Genomic DNA, 13,168 nt, shown 5'->3' on the forward strand with positions numbered 1-13,168 from the left:
CCAACGGCTCCCTTCACTACAGGAATGAGTATAATCAGAGATAATCCCTTCAGCAGACACGGATCAAACTGTATTTGCAGGTAAATCTGAGCGTAGTGAATTGAGCGTAAGATGGGCGGGGCTTACAGCCGCGGCGTACAGAAGTGTCAGTCGCAGAGAAGGAGACAGAAGTTGTTTTCACACCAAACGGGAAGCAAATTTTATACGCATCGCATTCCTGAAACCACCACTATTACTGCTTTTCATGTGGGGAAACCAAAAGACCATCACCAGCCCACCACCATCAATAACCAGATGAAAAGGATGCTGAAATAACTCCATCATGATGGGGATCAGGAAAAAGTGCTGAGTCATGCTTTGTTAGGTCTGTCTGCAAGACCACAAGATAACTACTGTTAAAACGCTGGTTTTCTGAATGGAGTCTGGTTGATGGTGCTAGGCTACGCTAACATGGTAGCTGCTCCATCAACACTCCAAATAAGGTAATCTAGACATTAATACAGCAGAGACCTTGTTGTTTGGACCACAGACAGTCTCTGGTTCCTCCACATAGTCTGGTCTGGTCTCTGGACTAATGTGAGCTACTATCTAGACCTCTGGGGGACCGCAGACAGTCTCTGGTTCCTCCACATAGTCTGGTCTGGTCTCTGGACTCATGTGGGCTACTATCTAGACCTCTGGGGGACCACAGCCAGTCTCTGGTTCCTCCACATAGTCTGGTCTGGTCTCTGGACTAATGTGGGCTACTATCTAGACCTCTGGGGGACCACAGCCAGTCTCTGGTTCCTCCACATAGTCTGGTCTGGTCTCTGGACTAATGTGGGCTACTATCTAGACCTCTACAAATTGAAATATTTCAACTCAAGCCAACAAGTGAATGTCCCCTCATTGCATCTGGAGTCTGACAACATAACAAACCCCCCAAAGAACCTTCCAGTCGAGGCCTTAAATGTTTCTGTAATAAAGCAAATCTACAAACGGATTAGGAACCAGTCGAGGGAAACCAAAGGTCAACTGATGACTTGTGTTAAAAGCAAAGGGTGGAGCTTTGTTTCCTTTGATGGAGTCACACACACACACACACACACACACACACACACACATACAGCTCACCCAAATTAGATTTAGTGCCTTGAAAAGTGTCAGGAAGACGGTGAATGCCAGAGGCCAGACAGGTACAGACAGACAGGTACAGACAGACAGGTACAGGAGGTTTAGTGAGGTTCACATGAAGATGACTGCATTAGTAAAGATGACGCTCTCCTTACTTGTAACGTTTGTCTGGCGTTACGTTGGCCTGACGGACAGACGTACCGGGAGGACGAGCGGACGGAAATAGACGGAGGGAGAAGGTGACCCCGCCTCCAGCAGCCTGTCACGCCACGGACCAGCGTGACGCTGTGATCCTCTGGCTCACCGTCGGTCTAGATGCTTCACTACAGATGAACTCTGTGACATATATTTACATTTTATATCCTGCTGCTTTATAATAAATCAATATTTGTTTAAACAAATAAACATTTGGAATATATGATAATTTCTATGATCTGCTTTGAGCTACAAGGCAGTGACCTTCTCTCTGCTGGCCACCAGGGGGCGACTCCTCTCTGGTTGTATAGAAGTCTATGAGAAAATGGTCCTACTTCTCTCTGCTGGCCACCAGGGGGCGACTCCTCTCTGGTTGTATAGAAGTCTATGAGAAAATGGTCCTACTTCTCTCTGCTGGCCACCAGGGGGCAACTCCTCTCTGGTTGTATAGAAGTCTATGAGAAAATGGTCCTACTTCTCTCTGCTGGCCACCAGGGGGCGACTCCTCTCTGGTTGTATAGAAGTCTATGAGAAAATGGTCCTACTTCTCTCTGCTGGCCACCAGGGGGCGACTCCTCTCTGGTTGTATAGAAGTCTATGAGAAAATGGTCCTACTTCTCTCTGCTGGCCACCAGGGGGCGACTCCTCTCTGGTTGTATAGAAGTCTATGAGAAAATGGTCCTACTTCTCTCTGCTGGCCACCAGGGGGCGACTCCTCTCTGGTTGTATAGAAGTCTATGAGAAAATGGTCCTACTTCTCTCTGCTGGCCACCAGGGGGCGACTCCTCTCTGGTTGTATAGAAGTCTATGAGAAAATGGTCCTACTTCTCTCTGCTGGCCACCAGGGGGCGACTCCTCTCTGGTTGTATAGAAGTCTATGAGAAAATGGTCCTACTTCTCTCTTGATGTATTATCTCAGTAAACATTGTAAACATGAGTTTATGGTCTCAATCTCTAGTTTCAAGTCTTCTTCAATCCAGCATGATGTTCATTTAGTACATTATGGTCCATTTAGAGTCCACCAGACCAGAAAGCAGGGGATGCTTTAGGGGGCGGGGCTTACCTGCTGATTGACAGGTCTCTACTGCTGAACCATGTTTTATTTAAGACCTCACTGATACACTGTTGTAACAACATTAATAATCATTTTTAAATGATCATTCTGAATGCTTTATAACTGATTAATTACCGTATGTTAAAGCTGTTACATAAACTAATAAATAAATATATCTTCTAAAATTAAAGTCTGCTTTAAGTGATCCCCCTGAATGTTAAATGTTAAAAATGTTAATTGAATGTCTTGCGTCAGAAAATAAGCTTTCTTGTGATGTTTAGCGTATCAAATTCACTGCGACAGTATGAAGTTATTATTCTTTCACTTCAAAAGTGATTTCTAATCCGCTTCGCTCAGACGACGTTTGAGTTTCCACCGAAAAACTAAAGAGACTGAATGACTGAGAGGGTCGGCGATGTGTGTGTACATTAAATGTTTCCTCTCTCGTGACCTTGTTGTTGTTGTTGTTGTGGTTTTAAACCTCTCGTCTCTCCGTTGATCCCTTCACTCACTTTTCCTCCAGTTTGGTTTTCTGCTGCTAAACCTGCAGATCTGCTTAAGAGGCCAGACGAGAGAGCAAAGACAGCCGGGCTTAATGGAGATAACCACGCTCACGACGTAACAGTGTTGGCTGTGTGTGTGTGTGTGTGTGTGTGTGTGTGTGTGTGTGTGTGAGTGTGTGAGTCACGCAGACAGACAGACAGACAAGTCAATTGGGTGAGAATAACAGGAACCAATCAATGCGATGATAAAGGGCATTCTCTGCTGCTGCATTGATCTGGAGTTCTCTGACTTCCTGCCAAACGGAAACACCCACTGATTTTCCCAGAAAGAGCTCGCCGGCTTTTTGTTGCTGCTTCGATTTTATCAGTGGAAAACTATATATATATATATATATATATATATATATATATATATATATATATATATATATATATATATATATAGTTTGAATAATGAAGAAAAACAAATAAGAGCTTTTCTTATGTCAATGTTACCTTGTGTGGATAATAGTAATATTTGATGTTTCGAGGCATTTCTTCACATTTCTTCATAAACTTTGTTTCAAACATCCTGAGCTTTTGTAACAGAACTCGACTCATTCACATCTGTAAAGTGGTGATGTCACCAAGTAACTCATGAGCATCATATCTGTCCTGCTGGCTTTTTGGGAGGGAGGGACAGGAGGTCAAACGTCGTCATGGCGACATCACTCAAACCGGAGGTTGCTGCCTGGTTTAGTGTTATTTAGTTTGGCATTAAAGCATGTAAACATCTTGTCATAGTTACCTGAAATACAAGTATGCAGCAGAATAGTTTCTCTTTAAAAGCCAGTGAGTTTACGGCTGATCTGAGGTCTGAGTCCCCCCCCCCCCCCCCCCCCTCCCCTTCATACTGAGACTTTTGTTCTGCGTCTAATGTTTTCATTAGGAAAGTGGGCGCAACCAAATCGAGGAGGAGGAGGAGGAGGAGCAGGAGCAGGAGGAGGAGGAGGAGCAGGAGGAGGAGGAATCTTTGTGTTTTCAGTCTTTTACCTCACACTCTTCACTCTTCGTCATTAGCCGCTCGCCTGGTTTCACCATGACCTTCCCCTCCGCCGCCTCAGCCGGACTCCTCTTCCTTCTGATTGGCTACGCTGGCGCAGGTAAGGGAGGGAGGAGGGGGAGGGGGTCACATGTCAGACAGGAAGGGTCAGAGGTCATACGTCTGGAAATCCAGCTTCGATGTGGCAACAATGTGTCGGTTTTTACATCGTCTGATACATTCTAAGTGTGTGTAGACGACGACTGCATAGACACACATGAAGCCGAACATGCGAGTCTGTGTGTGTGTGTGTGTGTGTGTGTGTGTGTGTGTTCGGGTGTGTGTTGCCAGCACATCTGTTGTTAATTTCCCGTAGCTCTGGCTACACTTATAAGTCTAATATCACTGTATCTTGTTCGTCGTGTTGCTGAAGTCCGGTGGAAACTCACAGAAACGTCGGCCAAACCCTCCGGAGCCGAAGTGTGAATTACACTGACTTCATACCGCAAGAATGGCCAACAGCAGGAAAACAAGACACACACACACACACACACACACACACACACAGATTCGTGTTAGTAACGATGGGGGAATCGTTCTTGTTATATGTTAGTTAGAAACAATTCACTTCTAATGGAAAGTGGAGGGAAAAAGTAGGAAATGCTGATGTTTTTAAGGGAAGTCTATGAGTGTTTATTACAGAAAGAATATAAACAGTTTGTTTCTTAGAACATTTGAAGCACTTAAAATGTAACTTAGATCCTTTTTCCTCACAACAACTCACATTTCAGCTGCTTTCCTCGCACAGAATTTGACACTTGAAGGGGAACATCGGTTGTGAAAAGTGAAGCCAAAACTGAAGTGCCCCTAACTGTTGTTTTCTCTGCTGGCCACCAGGGGGCGACTCCTCTCTGGTTGTATAGAAATCTATGAGAAAATGGTCCTACTAGACCAGAAAGCAGGGGATGCTTTAGGGGGCGGGGCTTACCTGCTGATTGACAGGTCACTATCGTGTTTATAATCTGCCTTTAAATGTTACAACATCTCGTATGAACGCTGCTGTTATCTTCGTAACTTAACACGACCGGCACTGTCTTGTCAATTTTGCACTTGGCTGAACACACACACACACACACACACACACACACACACACACACACACACACACACACACACACACGCGCACACACACACACACACACACACACACACACACACACACACACACACACGCACACACACACACTGTGGTTCACCTCAGTCCTCTGGGCGAGTCAGTGAGTTGGATCATCAGATCTCTTCCGGTGGTTCTCGGAGCGTCGGGGGGATTTCTTCTCCTGAAACAGGAAAAAACAAACAGTTTTCATGAGCGGAAGCCAACGTCAACGAGAAGGACTTCTGGCTGCTGTGATGATCCGACATGTCGGCCATGTCTGTTTGCTGCATACAAGACAGACACACTTCCTGTTCAGAACATAGCTCCAGATGTAGTTGCCATGACGCCGTGTTGAATCCTTCAGTGTGTTGTTTTGGATCTAAATGATACATGTACAAGTACTTACTTACACAAGTATCTGTACTTCTACTTCTACCAGAGTCTTGTTGTATACAAGTACGTGTACTTCTACTTCTACCAGAGTCTTGTTGGACACAAGTATGTGTACTTCTACTTCTACCAGAGTCTTGTTGGACACAAGTATGTGTACTTCTACTTCTACCAGAGTCTTGTTGGACACAAGTATGTGTACTAGTGGTTGTAGAGGATCAGCCTGAGGTGTGAAATCAGCCTGATGCTGAGACACGCCGGCTACATGGAGACGTGCTGAATAAGATGTGGGAATCATTTCTGTCCCACTTTGATTTTATAGCTGAAGGAAGAAAAGATTTGACTTGTTTAGTTCGTGCCAGATGTGAATGTGGTGAAATGAACATCTGTAGGAAACCTGAACTAAGCTGCAGCCGGTGTAGATTTTAGGTGTTTTTGCAGCGTCGTCTGCTACGTCCACCTCAGATATGTTTTAACATTTGGTGGCGTTTTGAGCCATTTTCAGCCATGAAAAGCAGATGTTTCATCACAGTAGAGTGAAGTCATTTAGTTTATAGCCTAAACACACATTTAAGTGTGCAGTTACTCTTTAATCATATGTCATGTTTTTGTTGGACTTCAGTTTCCTGTATGTTTGAACGTGGAGGTGAAATCAGTGTTGCAGCAGGTTTGATGACATCATACGAGTAAATCGCTCAGTCATGCATCTCTTCTGTTCACAGGACCTGAATCTGACCTGCAGCCTCGGGCGGTGCGTTCAAGTGCCTGTCAGGAGCACACGAGCTTTCACAACCGGCTGGACGTGGTGGAGAAGGTTTGTTAGCTTTCTCTCCGTCTTCTCTACTTTCTTGCTGACGCATCCAGTAACTCGCTGTTGGTTTTGTTCCCCAAAACGATCCCTCGACTCGTCCTTTCATCCGACGAAGCCGCCGTGCACTTTGACCTCAGCAGCTGTTTTTTTGGGGCGGCTGTATTATTCATATGAATAAGTGATTGTATTATTCATGGGTGATGATTCTATTATTCATACTACAACTTATTCATGTATTATTCATGTGTCAACCACACAACTGTGTCTTCTGTCTCTCCTGCAGAAAGTGGAGGACACGGTTGGGAAGTTGGAGGTCGAGCTCGCCGCTCTGCTGGACGCCGTTGAGGCGCCACAGTGGAGCCCCCTGCTGGACAATACGGGAACGCCAGCGGTGGACATCCTGGATGAGCCGGGACAGAGGACTTCAAACTAGAGGGACACTTCGACGGACACGAGGAGCCTCGAGAACTGATTCAGTGACTAATGGAAAAAAAACTGCAAATAAATTGCGGGTATTTCGATACTTCGCTGATTCAGAGAAAAACAACTTGAGATTCAAGATTTAAGTCGTACATTTCCAAGAAAGAAAACTTGGGTATTTTACGGAGATTCAAGAAAAAACTCACAATTTAATGTGAAAGAAACTCACAAATTTACTAGAAAAAAATACATTTACGAGAGAATGTTTTTTCAGAAATGTACAAAAAAAAAAAAAAAAATTCCAAAAACAATTTAATCAAGAAATTCTGATCTTTTTCTCATCATGTCTGGATGACCCGACTCTGCTGGTCTTCTCAGACCTTTAGGAGGTTCAGATGTTTGACTCCTTCAGTCGAAGGACCATCTCCCTCCCAAAGGTCGCCTCTTCCTCGTCTGTAATGAAGACAAATGACAGCTGCTCGTCTTCTCACTGGGAGAAGAAGACGGGATTACGTATCACCAGTATCACCAGTATCACCAGTACCACCAGTCTCGGCTTCCTGCACGTTCCATGATTGATTTTAAGATCTTGTTTCTTGTTTTTAAGGTTTTAAATGGACTGTTGAAAAACTTTATCTGGCATTGTTTCAAAACAATGTCGTCTAAATATGCAACTTTTTTAAAACTTAAAAGGAAAAACGTTCCCGTTTTTAGGGAGACCGTTGTCGTGGAAACGCTGCTGAAGAGCCACCTCGGCTCTTTAGCATCCGATTGATTTCAGCCCGACTTCATCTATTTGATTTTACCCATTATGTTCACATTATGTTCCCTTCTACTTGTTTGATTTGTGTTTTTCTTATGTTTTGACGAACAAATAAAGTTTGAGAGAAAATGACAAAAAGACGCAGAGAGACACACCAACATTTCTGGAAGGAGATTTATTTCTTTATCAAAGCAGTTTAAAGCAGCATTTTTTCTTTGACATATATTATTTTTTAAAACACATGGAGCGGTTTTCAGTCGGTACAGTAACAAGGCTCTTCACCGATTCACCCCGTTAAAAATCCTGCAGCACAAGAACATTAATGCAAAACGATGGGATCAAGAGGAGGAAGAAGAAGAGCGGCGTGAATCACGTTTTGCTCATCGGGAGTTTCAGACCGAGTTCTGGACAGGAGACATGCTGTCGCTGGTCAAACACTAGCACAACGCCTTTTTTTTCTTCTCTTCTTTTATTTTGAAAAACACACCTAACGGCATCCAGAACATTTAACACATAAAGAAACATGTTGGGAGGGTTTTTAGCAAGCACGGTCCGATTCAGGGAAACGATCAGCGATATGGAGGATTAGCATCGTAGCTTAGGAGACAATTAAATTAACCCTCAGAATCAGTTCTTATCCACGTACAACGATTAACGTCTAATTACACATCCACTTCAGGCTGATGGCGTGTCGGCTGATTTAATGAGTCTTAGAAATAACTTTTCATTTATTTTTTCTCTCACAAACGGAGACATTCAGTGTTTGAATAATGCAGCAGATTGTGTTTGCCAGGGTCGAAGGTGAGAAAAAACTGCCTCACTTTCCAAATACTCCAAATACTTCCTGGAGGCTACGGACTCGAACAAAGCATTAAGACACCCTATAGGATGTTGGGAGGTACTGCATATCACCTAAAAGAAAAACATCATGCCGTCCATATAACACTGGGATTATATGATTTTGTACAGTTTAACGTTCACAAAACTGGAAAGAGTCACGCAGGCCGGGTATACGCGGATTCGGACTCTATAATCAGATGAGCTCTTACTGAAAAGCTTGTTCATGCATGAATCGGCCTGTGAGGCTCAAGCTCCAGGCTTTAGCAAAAACAGGCTTATACTTAAGGTACATGCAACAAAACCAAACCCCGAAAAAAAAGACTCTCAAATGTTGGTATACTTCAGAGGACGTGGAGGATCTATCCCTTTAAAGAAAGCTTCTTAATCTAATCGTAAGGTTGAGCGTTTAAAGACACGCAGCATTTTGGGAAATACGCTCGTTAGCTTTCTTTACGAGAACGAGACGAGAGGATGGATTCTGCTCTCGCGTCGGTGCGTTAAGTATGAAGCTGTGGCGTGGCAGCGGTTTGCCTAGCTTAGCATAAAGACTGGAAGCTAAGCTCACACTAAGCCGAAGCTAAGCTAGCGCTGACGCTAGGAAGCTAATCTGCTCTTCCACTGGCCCGAAGGAAATATTACTACCAGTTACTTGAATTGTAATCAGCTGTTAAACAATTGTAGACGTAAAACAATTACACACGCAACTTAACATTTAGTTACAATCATTGAACTTTAAACATCAGCTAGCATAATGTTAGCCCCCACCGACTGTGGATTTACCAGTGGCTAACATTGGCAAGCTAGCTATAAACACGCAGCATGTAAATAAGTTAGCTTTGGTAGAGGCTAACCCGTAGAAACCTTGAGACGGCCTCCTTCAAACGTTAACTTATTAGTTAGAATAACTTCAATATTACTTATTAATGCAATGCAACACAATTTAGCAAACTATTTGCTGTGTGTTTGTTAATGTTATTAATATGCTGCGTCATGATTAACAAAATAAAGTTTGTAGTCTTAATTCAATAATAACGTGTTTTGTTTTCAGATCTTTAAAGTTATACTACGTTACGTCTGTAAAAGATGCCGACCAGGTTACCGTTTGGTCGATTCAATCGGCCGATATTAGCCTGTCGCAGATATTAAGGTATGGGAGCAAACGCTGCCTGATATACGCAGATATTAAACATATATTTTTAAAGAAACTAATATGAGAAGTGCTGCTAGAAAGATTAAGGATTTACCTCATTACATAGTTTGGCCAGCAGAGGGCACTGGCACCTACAATAACGGAGGAGATAAAATCAGGATAGTTTCTGATAAAACTATGTTTTATATATTTATCTATGTCTTATTACTATTACAATCTTGTATAGTCCGACTCAGGAACTCACCACATCTATAATTATTAGCTTATTGATGTCAGACATCTTCTGCTGGAAAACTTATCAGAGATGGCATTGAGATGATCCATATTCTTTGTGGGGTTTTTTCCACATATGACACCAGTTTGGCTCCGCCCACAAAAATACTTCTCTGTTTGTAAACATTAAAAAGGTCCATTATGAAAGTAAATTACTAACGACTGGAAAAATGCTCACATTCGGCATGAAAACATTTAAGGCCATGAGCTGATTATATAAATAACTGGGCTTACTGGTGCATTCAACTCTGTTGAAATGAGCGCCGAGCAGTCGCGAGTCACGTTCACCAACATCGCAGCCGACACCGAGCTCGTGTTCAGGTGAGAAAACAAGACAGAAGTTAATTAAAACGAGACGAAAACCAACTAGCGTCACAAAATGGTGAATTTATGAAGGTTTTTTGGGGCGTTATTGATCGCTGGGCATATTTCCCAAAATGTCTCACTAAAACTGAAAGCCCCGCCCCCTTCTTACCTGAAATAGATATATAACCACGACACGATAGTGTAAACGAAAGCGTTTTCATTTGCAGAAGGAAACACGACTTCCTGTTTAAGACTGGGGGGGAGACTCACACATTCCTTAGAAATGGTTATTATGCAAATGGTAGAAAAGCTTTGGCATATTTTGCCTACAAGTTGTGCCTGCACACTTGGGAAGAAGAGCAGAGCGAAGCGTCTCGCGGCTCCACCGTCGGTTTCTACGCTGCGTTCGCAGTCCCACATAAAACTGTGGAGAGTTCAGTTACCTACGCTGTTTTGCTATTTACATGTTTTTGATGTTATCAGGCCTTCGGGGTTTTTAAGGTTAACCTTTGCTACATGGCGCCAACTTAAGGCGCCACCTTAAAAAGAAAAAAGTTGAAGCTACGTCAGGAAGAGACGAGCTCGGCTGTACAGTTGGGACGTACCAACGGTGGGGGGGGGCTACACATTTGGGTTAAGGAGCTCTGCAGGGAGATGATTTTTACACTTAACTTTACTAAACCAAGCACTTAAAGAGAGAAACGGAGCATCTAACGGATTCTTAAAAAGGAGCGATTGTTGGCGATTCACTGAATTCCTCCAGATCAGCAACGTCGTCATGGTAACAGACGCAAAAGAACCTTTCATTCTGGTTTGGGATGCACCCAGACCGGTACCTCAAGTACTTGTAAAACGTTTTAATATTTCTTTTAACTGATATCACGATTAATTACTAAAATCCTGACTGCGAATGTATATCATTAATCAGAAGGAAATCACTTGTATCGTTTGTAATAGATCATAATTATTATGAGCGTACAGAGAAAATATACCAGACATCATACTCTTATTGTTACTTAGTATCTGCAAGTACTGAAAGTAAGTACTTGGACCTGGTCTCGGTGCAACCCCCCGTTCTGATCCCTGACCTGGTTCCCTGTAAACCGAAGCACCGTATCGTCCTGAACCAGCTCGTCTAACGCTGAAGAGAGGAAACTAACATTCTCACCTATTAACAGCTACGATGTGATGAAACGAATACCGAGCAGTCGAGCACTTCCTGCTAAATGAGTCTCGGAGAGCGAGAGAGAGAGAGAGAGAGAGAGAGAGTGGGGGGAGGGAGCTGCTCCGGGGGAAACTATTATTCTGAATTCGGGGGCCACACATGACAGGAACGAGGCCTGAAGACCGCCAACGACACAAAGCGAGCGGCTGCTGAATAATTCAGTCGTCAGATTGTGAACGGGAAGGCCGAGAGAGGAGGAGGAAGGCGTCTCCGCCGACAGCGGCGGGCTAATGCTCGGGGATGTCGTCATGCCGACTGGGCTTTGTGGCCCCTGAACAACAACAACACACTCCTGGTAACAGGGAGCCTATCTGTCATCCTATACTGGAACATTGCATAGAAGGTAGAGCTTACTCTAGTAGGCGGGGCCTCTCTGACTTCACTCATGCCCCCCCCCCCCCCGTTGAAAAGGAAGGATGCTACAGATAGATAAAGAGAAGCAGAAGATGGAGGGTCCCGTTGTGTGCGTGGTGGAGAGAGAGACAGAGAGAGAGAGAGAGAGAGAGAGAGAGAGGTGAGAATGTTTTTTCTATTGGCACGGAACAGACACACCGAGAGGCCCGCCGTCGTCACGGCAACACTACGTGGCTAGCAGCTGCCGGGGGAGGAGCACACGGAGCCGCACATGCTCAGTTTGGAGGAGGACTCGGGCTCCGGGTCCGGCTCGGGTTCTGGCTCGAGGGCGTCGTCGTCGGCTGCCCCGGCTTCGGCCTCGCCGTCAACGGCCCCGGCGTCGTCGGCCCCGGCCTCTGATTGGCCCTCTGATGGACGCCGTTTCAATCTGAGGAACATTAATACACATAACATCATACAACCGGCCTGAATATGAGTATTTATACATACATATGTAATAATGATCTGGAAGAAGAGGAGCAGTGAGCAGAAAATTACTAGTTTTAAAACGCTGGTTTTCTGAATGGAGTCTGGTTGATGATGCTAGGCTACGCTAACATTGTAGCTGCTCCATCAACACTCCAAATAAGGTCATCTAGACATAAATACAGCAGAGACCTTGTTGTTTGGACCACAGACAGTCTCTGGTTCCTCCACATAGTCTGGTCTGGTCTCTGGACTCATGTGGTCTACTATCTAGACCTCTGGGGGACCACAGACAGTCTCTGGTTCCTCCACATAGTCTGGTCTGGTCTCTGGACTGATGTGACAAACAATTAGTACTATAAATTATAGTATATATACATATATATATATATATATATATATATATATATATATATATATATATATATATATATATATATATATAGAAGCCCTCTATTATAAATAGAAGTAGATTGCCATCAATAGGATATAATAAGGCATATGCCAAACAGAAGGCAGGACCCCATCAATAATACATGAGCAATCATTCAGAGCAGCACTGAACTAATATTCCTCCTCCTTACGTTGCAGACACATATTCCATGATTAGTGGATCTCATCGTCTACTTTTAAGATGAACTGTGTATTTTCATGGAATCTATAAAAGATTCTTAGAACCCTTCTTCGTATCCGTACGACAGATAGAGACTTTATTGATCCCGAGGGAAACTGAAGTTATTTCATTACGAAGGCTTGGATGTCACACAGCTCTGGAATAATAATATACTAAATATATACTAACTGGATTCAGACTCACTGGTTGTTTTATGTTGGACAGAAATCGGACAAACTGCAGTTTTTCCTCCATATCCTCTTAAATGGAATTCACACCAATCACACAACAAATATGAATGCTGGATCCCAAATGTGGTCCCCTGGGTCTGTGGTCCCCCAGAGGTTTAGATAGTAGCCCACATTAGTCCAGAGACCAGACCAGACTATGTGGAGGAACCAGAGACTGTCTGTGGTCCCCCGGAGGTCTAGATAGTAGCCCACATTAGTCCAGAGACCAGACCAGACTATGTGGAGGAACCAGAGACTGTCTGTGGTCCCCCAGAGGTCTAGATAG

At 43.8% G+C, this 13,168-nt stretch overlaps 2 protein-coding genes across 3 annotated transcripts in view; one reads left to right on the top strand and one right to left on the bottom strand.

The window, feature by feature from the left end:
* The first annotated feature begins 3,896 nt into the window (after window positions 1-3,896).
* LOC311020764 (placenta-specific protein 9-like) lies at window positions 3,897-7,584 on the top strand. The gene is made up of 3 exons (XM_084020968.1): window positions 3,897-4,007; window positions 6,155-6,246; window positions 6,527-7,584. Exons 1-3 carry the CDS (start codon window positions 3,944-3,946, stop codon window positions 6,674-6,676), a joined length of 306 nt encoding a protein of 101 aa, XP_083877094.1. The 5' UTR covers window positions 3,897-3,943; the 3' UTR covers window positions 6,677-7,584.
* Window positions 7,585-7,669: 85 nt separating this feature from the next.
* stk32c (serine/threonine kinase 32C) overlaps window positions 7,670-13,168 on the bottom strand; it is a 73,859-nt gene continuing 68,360 nt past the window's right edge. For both annotated transcript variants that reach the window (XM_084020957.1, XM_084020956.1), the window contains exon 12: window positions 7,670-12,001. In XM_084020957.1, the coding sequence (XP_083877083.1) occupies window positions 11,809-12,001 (193 nt within the window). In that variant the 3' untranslated portion in view covers window positions 7,670-11,808. The remainder of the gene's footprint in view (window positions 12,002-13,168) is intronic.

The sequence above is a fragment of the Eutrigla gurnardus genome (genome assembly GCF_963514095.1).
Source record: "Eutrigla gurnardus genome assembly, chromosome: 11".
NCBI lineage: Eukaryota > Metazoa > Chordata > Actinopteri > Perciformes > Triglidae > Eutrigla > Eutrigla gurnardus.